Genomic DNA, 10,402 nt, shown 5'->3' on the forward strand with positions numbered 1-10,402 from the left:
AAGTCCTGATCCTGTCTGCTCCCCTTCTCTCCCCCTCCTCTCTCCCCCTCCCGGCCTTTCCCCAACAGAGCCATGTCTACAACCCCCCCTGCCACCCGCCCGGGTACCATTGACCCGGAGCAGCATGAGTTCCGCCCGCCGCGCAAGTACATCCGCGTCAAGGAGGATGTGACTGCCTTCGAGCGGAGCCCCGCCCACCGGGACATCACCCAGTACGTGGCTCGCCTGGCGGACGCTGTTCGAGGCGTTCCCTGTAGCGATGTGGGCCCCATGCGTCCGGTGCGTTGTCGTTCGTGCGGGCATCTTCCTGCCTTTCCCGGCGCGCCGCCCCACCACGCTAACCTCCCCCGGGGTGCCCCTCGTCCCAGATCATCCGCCAACTTGTCGGGCTTCTGAAGGCCCTGCAGCAGCTGGTCTTCGATACGCCGACCATCGACGCCGAGGGGTCGCGCTTTGGTAATGAGGCCTTCCGGACATGGCACTCCCTCATGGAGAAGGTAGGTGGTCCTGTCCCTCGCACCTCCCCCCCTGCTCCTGGCCCCTCCCGGCCCCTTTTGGCCTGTGCGCCTCCGCTGACCTGCCTCCCTCCCCCTCCTCGGGCATTCCTCCCCCTTGCGCGGTTCTTGGGGGTTGCAGAAAATCGCCGAGATTACCCCGGAATTCACCCCTCGCGTGCGTCTTTCCGATGTGCACGTTTCCCGCCGGGCGTTCTCGTCTGTCTTCTGACACCTGCTCCCCCCTGCCTCTCTCCCTCTGCCTCTGCTTCTGCCTCTCTCTCTCTCCCTCATGCTCCAGCCCGCCCTCAAGGAGGTGAACAGCTACCTGGCTCACAGCTTCGGTCACCGTGACCGCCTGGACTATGGCACTGGGCATGAGCTTAATTTCCTCCTCTGGCTGTGTGTCCTCCTCCCTTGCCCCTCCTTCCCCCGCTCTCTCGCTGCCTTTCGCATCCGCTGCCCCCCCCCCCCTAACCCGCCCCGCTTCTGTAGTCTCTGCCTGGACAAGATCGGTGTCCTTGGCCCGGAGGATGACCGCGCCGTGGTCTTCCGCGTGTTTTACTCGTGCGTCTGGTCCCAATTCTTCCGTTCTTTCCTTTGCCTCGCTGACTGGTGTTCGCGCCTCCCTTGGTACAACCTCCGAAGGTACATCCTTCTGATGCGCCAGCTGCAGTCCACCTATTGGCTCGAGCCCGCCGGCTCGCACGGGATCTGGGGTCTGGATGACTATCAGTTTTTGCCCTTTGTCTTTGGCGCGGCTCAGCTTGATGGTGCGTGCCAGGCAACTCCCTTCGCGTCGCGCCGCCTTCTGCCCCCGGGTGCCACGCACACGCACATGCATGCAGACACACGCAAACGCACACACACGCACACACACACACACACACACACACACGCAGACACATGCGTCTCACCTTCCCGTGGCTAACGGCTTTGCTTGGCTATTTGGGTTTCTCTTCTTTCCTGCCAGGTCACCCGTCCTTCCGGCCAATCTGCATCATTGACAATGATTTGGTTCGCGACAACCACCGCGAGTACCTCTACCTGGATGCCATCCATTACATCAATAGCGTGCGTCCTGAGCCCTTTTCCTTGTATCCCCCCCCCCCCCCCTACCTTCGGCCACTTGTCCGTCCTCAGATCAAGACCGAGTCCCTTCAATGGCACTCGCCCATGTTGAATGACATTGCCGGGGTGCCGTACTGGTCGAAGGTGGCCTCCGGCATGGTGAAGATGTACAAGGCCGAGGTGCTTGGCAAGTTGCCGGTTGTGCAGCACTTCCTCTTCGGCACGCTCTTGCAATTCCCCAACGCCCAGCAGGTGGATGAGCAGCGCGCGCGCGAGGTGGCCGAGGCCCGGGCCACGCTGGCCGAGAATGCCGAGCGCTTCGGCCTCCCCGATGGCCAGGTGATGGCGCAGATCCTTGGGCCCGATGGCCAGGTCCGTCAAGTCCCCCTCCGGACCCCGGAGGAAACCGAGACCGGCCCGGACCACTACCACGACCCGGACAACATCTGTTGCTATCACCGTGTCCCATCGGTGCACGCGGCGGCCGCCGCCTCCGGGGGAAATGACCTCAGCATCAGTGACATTATCATTCCCTTTGATTGATGCCCCCCCCCCCCCCTCCCCCCTCTCCCCCATGGCTCTGCCCTTCTCCCTCCCAGCATCCATGCAACTTGCTTGGGCACAAATATCCACACTCAGACACGAGCCTCCATTTGCATCCGCCAGGCGGTTGCCTGAATGTGCGCTTGTCGAGACACCGGGCAGGGGCACTTGGCGTGTGTATATATTCCCAACCTTTGGCCGGGGAGGCCCCCCCAGGGCGGGAGGAGAGGATGATACAGGGCGCAAGCGGAGCAAAAAAAAAAAAAAAGAAGAAGACTCCGGTCGACATCTGAGGTGTCCAGGCCGACATCGCGCACGGCTGTGCGCCGGCTCACCGACCAAAGGGCTTGTTCCCGGAGGTCGAGGTGTTGAGGAGACCCTTGAAGAAGTTGCCGAGGTTCTTGTTTGACAGAGGGCTGGCGGCCTGCTGTATGGGCGTTGGGATGGGGGCGTGGCATGACGTGGTGTGAGATGTGTGCAATGTGTACGATGAATGCACACCGGCGTGGGAGAGACAGGCAAGCTGCGGAGAAATGGGAAAGCCCAAACACAGCCCCAAGTCGGCAGGCATGTGCGGTGGGAATGGACACGTACGGATCCGGAGAAGGTGGAGTCCGGGGCCGGGCTGGCGGGGTCGGTGGTGGACCGCGGCGGCGCGGGCCGGCGGATCCCCGGAGACCGGGCACCATCCGGGTTGGCCATTTCGTCCGCAGCCGCGGCATCCCCGACCAGGGGGTCGGCGCCGGGCGTGGCCGCCAGCATGGCCGAGGGGGAGACATGGGACGGGCGTGCCGGACTGGCAAACCCCCCGGCAAGCGGGTCCGCCACGTCTGCCCCGCCGTCGGGTCCCTGGCTGCCGGGGTGCGAGAAGTCCACCACATTGGCCGAGGGGGCTGGGACTTGGTTCGAAAGGAAGGCATAAAATTCCTGCGTCGAGGGAATGTCAATGTCGAGCGGCACATCGGCCGGGTCCAGGGCGCTGGCGCTCCCGGCGGCCAAGGGCCCGACGGCCACCCCGCCCGGGCCCTTGACATGCCCGACCACCTGGGCAAAGTCCGCTTCCTGATAGTTGGCGGCCGGGTGCTTCGGGTCCAGGCCCTCGCTCAGGAGGGCGATCTTGGCGGCGGAGTCCCAGCCGGCCGGGATGTACACCGTATCGCGCGACAAATTCGGCATGGAAATGAGCTCCAGAGAGCTGGTCGGCACGCCGAAGTTCACCGGCAGGAAGGACCCGGCCGTCAGACCGTGGCTGGCGAGGGTGAGGGCCACGCCGTCTTCGGACGGGGCGGCAGGGGTGTCGGCCAGGACGGCCGCCGCAGCCGCCGAGGCCTCGGCCCCGGTCGACCCAAACAGCTTACTCAAAACCGAGTGCTTGAAGAGAGCCAGATTGGATTGCTGCGCCGACGAGACATAGACCAGAGAAGCACCAACTAAAGGGGGGAGGGGAGCGGGCGGGCATGGCGTTGGCATGGTCGGGTGTACGTGCGCGCGCCAGTGGCGAAGCGAGAGAAGAAGGAGAAGAAGAAGAGGAAGAAGGAGAGGAAGAAGGAGAGGAAGAAGGAGAGGAAGAAGACAAGGAGCGGGCAGAGGAGGGAGCATCAGCAGTATGATCAAGGAGGAAGAAATGCCACAACCGAGGAGGTGAGCAGAGGGGACGAGCAAAAGGGGGCAGGACACTCCCGGCGTACATTTCAGACACAGCAGACGCAAGCGCTGCTGAATGAAGTCAAACTCAGCCTGGCGGAGCTCACGGCGCTGAATGAAGCCAGCAATGGCGTCGGCTTTGAGAACCACCACCATGAGCGATGCCCGGGAGGCGGGGCTGCCAATGGTGTCCTTCGGCAGGCCGAGCTCCTGGACCGTGGTGGTCAGCAAATCCAGCCACTGTTGGAGAGCGCTCTCCAGCGTGGCCGGAGACGACATGTCCAAAGCAATGACGATGGCCGTGCGCTCGACCATATCTCGGGTCAGAGCGAAGCGCAGCAGCGGCCCGAAGGAGGTAGCCCCTTCAAGCTGCCAGACGCCCAAGCGCCCGACGACGTCTGCAAAAGGGACCAGGGAGAGGGGCAGGGGGCCGGCAGCAGGGTGAGAAACCGAGTGGGCATGCACCATTGGGAAGTCCCCCCCTCCCGGCTTCTGGAAGAGGGGGGGGGGGGAAGGGACGCACCATCGCCGTTCTCCTCGCGGACGTTGATGTAGTGGTAAGAAAGGGCCAGCTCGCTGGAGTCGGCCGAGATCAGCGCATCGCGCGGGTGCTTGACTGTCCCCTGACATGCGAGGGCCAAGTTCCGGAGGAAGGTGGATTTACCGGCCTTGCGATCGCCTGTGCAGTGTGTCGGCGCGGGGTCAGCGGGCGGGGGAGGCCGGAGGGCAGCCCGGGGGGCAGGGGGAAAAGGGGGAGAAAAGGAAAAGGGGCAGGGCACAGGGGGGCATCACGGACCGAGAACCAGGATGTTGCGAGTCTCGACGGCGCGCGCGGCAGTCACATCCTCCAGTAGAGCCTGCCAGATATTTTCATCCGGCGATAGGCCCGCGCCGGTGGACTTCACCATCGGAGACGTCTTCGTCGACATCTGGCAAGGCGGGTTAGGGAGAGGAGCAGCAGAGAAGGGGGGAGGGAGGAGGAAAGAGGGAGGGGGGGGGGGAGGGTGAGGCCCGGGGGAGAGTGGGGAGAGTGGGGAGGAGGGGGTTGCATGCCGGGTAACCTGCCTGACGCCCGACATCAGGCCCCTATCAAGAGGCCTTGGCAAGGGGCCGGCACCCGCAGTGGTTTCCCCTCCCCTTGCCCTGCCTCCCTTCCCCGGCGGACCGGTGTGTGCCTGTGTCCGGGAATCGGAATTCCGGTGGCTGGCGCGTTGTCAATCATCGCCGCGCGTAGATGCTCCTCTGGGGAGGGCCGCGCGCCTCGGTTTGCCACTTTGCCTGACCGTTCTCCCTCCGGCCGAATTGGCTTTGGCCCCCCCCCCCCCCCCCCCCCCCCCCCCCCCCCCCCCCCCCCCCCCCCCCACGCCCGTCCCCCATGCCCCCACACCCTGGCCGCAGTCGCCGGGGGAATGTCACCAAACATCCGTGGGCAAGGGGCCTGGGCGCGAATCCCACCGCACGGTCATGTGCCAATTGAAGGAGCGGAATACCATCATAGCTCAGTCGGTAGTAGCGTGGGATTCATAACCCCAAGGTCGTGAGTTCGAGCCTCACTGGTCCCAACTATCTTTTGTGCGTCCATGGTGACCTGATGGTGTCGTTTTATCAGCCGACGGGCGGAGACCCTGTTCCAGAGTGGTGGATATCGTATAGTGGTTAGTATAAGTGGTTGTGGCCCACTCGGCCCCAGTTCGATTCTGGGTATCCACACGTTATTATTTTGGCCATCTATCCCCGCATCTCACTCTGGCGTCTACTGCCGTGTGTCGTGCGCGCCCGGATTTCCCCCCGTTGATCCACCTTGGGCCTGAGCCTTGGGGACCAGGGCTGGTCACTGTTGTGGACTGGGGGTGGTCGTGGAGTTCCGTCGTCTCGGGACAGACGGGGGGGGGGGGGGGGGGGCGGAAGATCAAGCTTGAGGGGGAGACACAAAAAGGGCATGCCCTGGGCCAAAGCGTTCCTCTCGAGGTTCCTCCGGGGCTGGCCACGGATCTCTTCCTCTCCCTGCCTCCCTCCCTCGCTCCCTCGCTCCTAGCTGCCCCCTTTTTCCTCTTTGTCTGTTTCCCGAGCTCCTTCTCTCTCCCCCTCCTCTTACTCGCTGTTCCGCGCCGACTGCCCTGCCTCAGGTGCAAGATGCTAAGCTCATGGACTTTGGGTTGGGTGCTGGCGCTTGCTGTGGTGCTTGTGGGTGCTGGTAGCTGGTCTCGGCGCCAGGGATACTTCTGTGTCTTTCCCGCCCGGGCTGGGTCGCCGCACTGGCATCACCGATGTGTGCCGAGCGACCGATCTGATCCCGGTGGCCCGCGGACCATCAACCTGCCGACCGGCAACCGGCGAGTTATCAACATCCTCTCCCGCAGCAGCGAGACAGCCTTGCGCTTGCGTCGGCGGGTGGCCGACCGCCAGGCCGCTGCACCTCCCGACACCGGGCGAGTCCTCCCCTTGGCCCTGCTGGTGGTGGCCCATCCGGATGATGAGTGCATGTTCTTTGCCCCGACATTGCTGAACCTCCTTCCGGCCTTCGAGATGGCCATCCTCTGCCTGTCATCCGGCAACGCGGATGGACTTGGCCCAACGCGTACCCGGGAAATGCTCCAAGCCTGCGAGCGTCTGGGTGTCGCAGCCGAGTTGGTTCATGTACTGGATGTCCCGTGCGTCGACCATCGCCCTCTTGCCGCTCCCCCTCCGAGGCTGTCCCCCTCTCGCATCGCCGTTCGCCCACTCGCCCGGTGGCTTTCCATGTCGGTTCTAACGCCAGGTCCTCTGCCGCGCACTCCCATCCACGCCGGGGGGGGGGGGTCTTTCCCGATGCAGAGCTCTGCAAGATGGCCAACTGGTCGACTGGCAGCCGGCCGATGTGCTGCAGGCCATTGACACCTTCGCCGCCACGCGCGACATCGATCTGGTGCGTGCGGATGGCCATCCGTCGGGGTAGAGCTCGCCAGCCAGCATGCTGATCCATTTCCCGCCACTCCCTTCTTCTTCTTCTTCTTCTTCTCGGCCAGATCATCACCTTCGACGAGCATGGCATTAGCGGGCACCGGAACCACGCGGCCATCCCCCAAGCACTGTTGGCTGCACGGCGTGGCGAGGTGTCCCACTCGGGGCGAGTCACCCACACGCCGGTCCTTCTGCTGGCCAGCCCGTCGCTCTTGGCCAAGTACCTGCCGCCAGCGCTGTCATCGTGGCTGCCGCCTCCCCGGCCTGCTCTCCCATCGGCCGGGGCTCTGTCCTGCCTTCCAGCCGGGCCCTTCCGCTTTGAACTTACCTGCGTCGGCGAGGCAACCGCCCAAGCGGCCATGCGCATGCATGCATCCCAGTGGAACTGGTTCCGGCGCTGGCTGTACTGGCCGCACTCGAGCCTGGTCTATCTCAACGACATGTACCTCCTTGAATGAAAGGGGCCTTTATCTCTTCCCCCCCCCTCCCTCTCCCTCTCCCTCTCCTCCTTCCTTTTGACCGCCACTGCCATTTTCAACGAGGGCCCAGGGGAGGGGACATGCATGCCGGCGGTGTGCTTGGCAACGCACGGCGAAGAGGCCATCCCGCCAAAACCAAACCCAAGGGAACCGAAGCAGAACATGAGTGGAAGTGAGTTTTCTATTGTGTGGAGGGAGGGAAAGAGCAGCGATGGGGGATGGACCTCAAGTCCCACATGGCAAGGGTAGCGACTCTCACCCCCCCCTCCCCCTCTCCCTATCTGTCCCCCTTGTGACAACTATCATATGCTGTTGGCGCCCAAGGAGTGGAAAGGGAGAGAGAGAGAGGGAGGGAGCGGGAGAAAGAAAGAGAAAAAGGGCAGTTCGGTTGGATCTACCAGCCTCACAGGTTGATGGCCCGAGTGAGGGTGGCTGCGGCAGCGAGAACGGCCGCCTCACCGCCCCGACGACCGATCAGTTGCACACCGACCGGCAGGTCGACGGTCATGCCCTCCGGGTGGTGCCGGTCGACCGGGAAACGCGCGGTCCCAATGGGCACCGTGCATGCCGGCAGCCCGGCCAAGCTCGCCGGCACAGTGAATGCATCCTCCGCCGGGGTACCCTCATCCGGGCCCATGCAGACAGACCCGACCCCCGGGAGGTGCTGGGATGGCATCAGCGACGAGTCGCGCTCCGACTGGTGGATGTACATCATGCGCGGCGGGGCGCCGAGCACGGTCGGCACAAGCAGCACGTCAGCCATGCCGGCGGGAGCAGCATGCACGAGATGATCAGCTTCCGGGGCAAAGTCTGCAAAAGCTGCCGGACTCACGGAGCTGGGACAGAGGACCGCCGCGAATTCCTGGGAAATGGCTTCGCGGATGCGACTGGCCGCGGAGAAGGTTTTCTCATAATTGCTGCGCAGAAGACGGGGGCCCGGGAGGCAGTGGAAGAAGGAAAGCCCGAGCAGCGGTGCCGAGAGCCGGACCACAAATAGGCCAAAGCAGAAACAAACAGGCGGTAGATGTGAGGATGGGAAGGCAGGGGATATGCACCGAGGGCGAATGATTTCTCGACGAAAAGACGATACGAGGGGTTCTCCGCCCCCCCCCCCCCCCATTCAAAGGATTGCCAAGCATCGGCGCACCTGGATGACAGACAGTCCACGCCGGCCATGATGCGCGCGCGAACATTCCGCCCAAGGTAAGCCGACCGATTGTCCACTGGAATGCCGGAGCCCGGCACCGAGGAGCCAAAGCGGATCCCATCAAAGCGGGCCAAATCACTGGATGCCCCGGCCGCCGCCAGGACATAGTAGCTGGAAAGGCCATCGGCCGTGGTCGGCAGCGACACTGGCAGCACATCAGCCACCGGGACCGTGGGAAGGATCGCCCCGGGCTCCGGAGCCGAAGCCAGCCCGGTGGCGGTGGCGGTGGCGGCGGCCGCCCGACAGAGGATGTCGATGGCCGTTTGCAGAGCACCCGCCGCTTGCGGTGAAAGTTCATCGGTGAGGTATTCCTGGCACACGGCGGCGGGAACACAGTCAGCTGGCAGGGGCAAAGCACGCGTCCAGGGAGCGATCGAGCAAACGCACATCCGGAACCCCGAAGCGCAGGCCACGCTGACGCCAGGCCTCCGGGCCTGTGAGCAAGGAGGCCCCCCCGGCCGCATTCGCAAATTGCCAGGTCAGCGTGTCCGAGGGGTCGCGCCCGGCGAGAGACTCTACGCGCGAGGGGACACACGGGTCAGCAACAGCAGGCCCACTTTGCCGAAAGACCAAGCATCGGGGAGCACGCACGGTAGATGAGTGCCACGTCGTCAATCGACCGGGCCAGGATGCCCGGACAGTCGAGGCCCGAAGAGTACGACACAAGCCCATGGCGGGAGAGACGCCCATGCGAAGGCTGATCGTCATGGCGGGGGGGGGGGGCCGTCAGAATAGGGGACAAGCCCGAGCGAGGGGGCGCCCATGGGCGGTCATGCCTCACTCTCCGTCCGTCGTTCCCTTCTCTTTTGAAAGTGGTGAGCGTACCTTGAAGCCGAAAAGACCGCAGAAAGCCGCCGGCATGCGAACCGAGCCGCCCGTGTCCGTCCCGATGGAGCTACATCGCACCCGCGGTGGAGAGGATCACAAAGCCATGCGTAGGTGGTCAGTGAATGCCCGGTGCAAGGGGGTATTGAAGAATGGCGTCCCCCTCCTGCCTGCCTGCCTGCCTGCCTAAGGGAGGGAGTGCCGCGCTTGCATGTAAAAAGGGACCCAATGGGGCCTGGGAAGCAGCCGGCCATCCGAGACACCCAACGAGAGGGGGAGAAAAAGAAAGAGGCAAACCACGCACAAGAGCGCCGCGCCAGTGCTCACGGACACAGCCGAGCCGGAGGAGCTGCCCCCAGGAGCGAAGAAGTGCTGGCGCATGGGCTTCAGCGGCAGAGCCGCCGAGGTGGCAGGCATATACTGGCCGTCGACCAGGCTGAGCACATGGGCGGGATGGAGGGCCGGGCCCTGGGCCGCCCAGAACCCGGCAGATCCCATGCCAAACTCGTCGAGGGCCACCTTCTCCAGCAGGGTGGCCCCGGCCCTGTGCAGGCGCTCGGCCACCGTGGCATCGAAGGGAGCTCGATAATGGTCGAGCATGCGCGACCCGGCCGTGGTGCCGAGCCAGGTGCTTCCATCGGCCGACGTGGCGCTGGTGGTGGAGCTGGTGGCGAAATTGTCCTTCAGCGTGTAGGGAATATGAGCCAGGGGGCCATCAGCTCGGGAGCCGGCGAGCAGGTCGCGAATTGCCTGGGCCGTGCGATCGGCCACGGAGAAGTTCAGAGCCGCGGCCTGGGCGCCGCGTTCATGGCAGGCCAGCAAAAGGGCCAGGCGCCGGGAGAGGGCCTCGGCCGCGGCCTTGGAAGACCCATCACTCTCGGTGGGCGAGGACTGGAGGAAGCGCCGGGCATCGCCCACTGTCAGGACCCCAAGCGCATGTTCCATGTGATGGTCGCTGACGGTAGCGCGTGCGGCAGCCAGAGCCTCATCCGTGCCATGGCCGGTGGCGGCGGTGGTGGCGGCGGTGGTGGCAAAGGCCCGCGACAGAGGCCGACTGGCGGTGTCGGCAAGGGATCTCGAGAGGGGATGGCCGACGGCCCGGGCGAGCGTTGACATCCGTGATGGGGAGCCTCGCAAGGGATGGTCTTGGCGAGAGGGGGAGGGGAGATGGCAGCACAACGATGGGGGGAGGAGGGGGG

The 10,402-nt window shown here is 64.6% G+C and overlaps 4 protein-coding genes, 1 non-coding gene and 1 pseudogene across 6 annotated transcripts; 4 read left to right on the forward strand and 2 right to left on the reverse strand.

Moving 5' to 3' along the window:
- H696_00670 (hypothetical protein) lies at window positions 1-2,132 on the forward strand. Its single transcript, XM_009494550.1, has 8 exons — window positions 1-279; window positions 369-497; window positions 637-672; window positions 796-896; window positions 990-1,061; window positions 1,143-1,267; window positions 1,468-1,568; window positions 1,638-2,132. The coding sequence occupies exons 1-8, from the start codon at window positions 73-75 to the stop codon at window positions 2,106-2,108; spliced, it is 1,242 nt and encodes a 413-aa protein (XP_009492825.1). The 5' UTR covers window positions 1-72; the 3' UTR covers window positions 2,109-2,132.
- Window positions 2,133-2,200: 68 nt separating this feature from the next.
- Window positions 2,201-4,740, reverse strand: H696_00671 (hypothetical protein). Its single transcript, XM_009494551.1, has 5 exons — window positions 4,549-4,740; window positions 4,276-4,431; window positions 3,797-4,150; window positions 2,703-3,538; window positions 2,201-2,535 (listed from the first exon to the last, which is right to left on the reverse strand). Exons 1-5 carry the CDS (start codon window positions 4,679-4,681, stop codon window positions 2,440-2,442), a joined length of 1,575 nt encoding a protein of 524 aa, XP_009492826.1. The 5' UTR covers window positions 4,682-4,740; the 3' UTR covers window positions 2,201-2,439.
- Window positions 4,741-5,240: 500 nt separating this feature from the next.
- On the forward strand, window positions 5,241-5,314 carry H696_00672 (annotated as a pseudogene). Its single transcript has one exon. The product of its transcript is annotated as a tRNA-OTHER (tRNA).
- Window positions 5,315-5,390: 76 nt separating this feature from the next.
- Window positions 5,391-5,462, forward strand: H696_00673. Its single transcript has one exon. It is a non-coding gene; the product is annotated as a tRNA-His (tRNA).
- Window positions 5,463-5,724: 262 nt separating this feature from the next.
- H696_00674 (hypothetical protein) lies at window positions 5,725-7,198 on the forward strand. The gene is made up of 3 exons (XM_009494552.1): window positions 5,725-6,403; window positions 6,567-6,657; window positions 6,758-7,198. Exons 1-3 carry the CDS (start codon window positions 5,886-5,888, stop codon window positions 7,148-7,150), a joined length of 1,002 nt encoding a protein of 333 aa, XP_009492827.1. The 5' UTR covers window positions 5,725-5,885; the 3' UTR covers window positions 7,151-7,198.
- A 376-nt stretch (window positions 7,199-7,574) lies between these two features.
- On the reverse strand, window positions 7,575-10,402 carry H696_00675 (hypothetical protein; the record flags this gene model as incomplete). Its single annotated transcript, XM_009494553.1, has 6 exons — window positions 9,508-10,402; window positions 9,204-9,273; window positions 8,970-9,075; window positions 8,766-8,893; window positions 8,319-8,689; window positions 7,575-8,088 (listed from the first exon to the last, which is right to left on the reverse strand). The coding sequence occupies exons 1-6, from the start codon at window positions 10,317-10,319 to the stop codon at window positions 7,575-7,577; spliced, it is 2,001 nt and encodes a 666-aa protein (XP_009492828.1). The 5' UTR covers window positions 10,320-10,402.

This window comes from Fonticula alba (genome assembly GCF_000388065.1).
Source record: "Fonticula alba strain ATCC 38817 unplaced genomic scaffold supercont2.1, whole genome shotgun sequence".
Lineage (NCBI taxonomy): Eukaryota > Rotosphaerida > Fonticulaceae > Fonticula > Fonticula alba.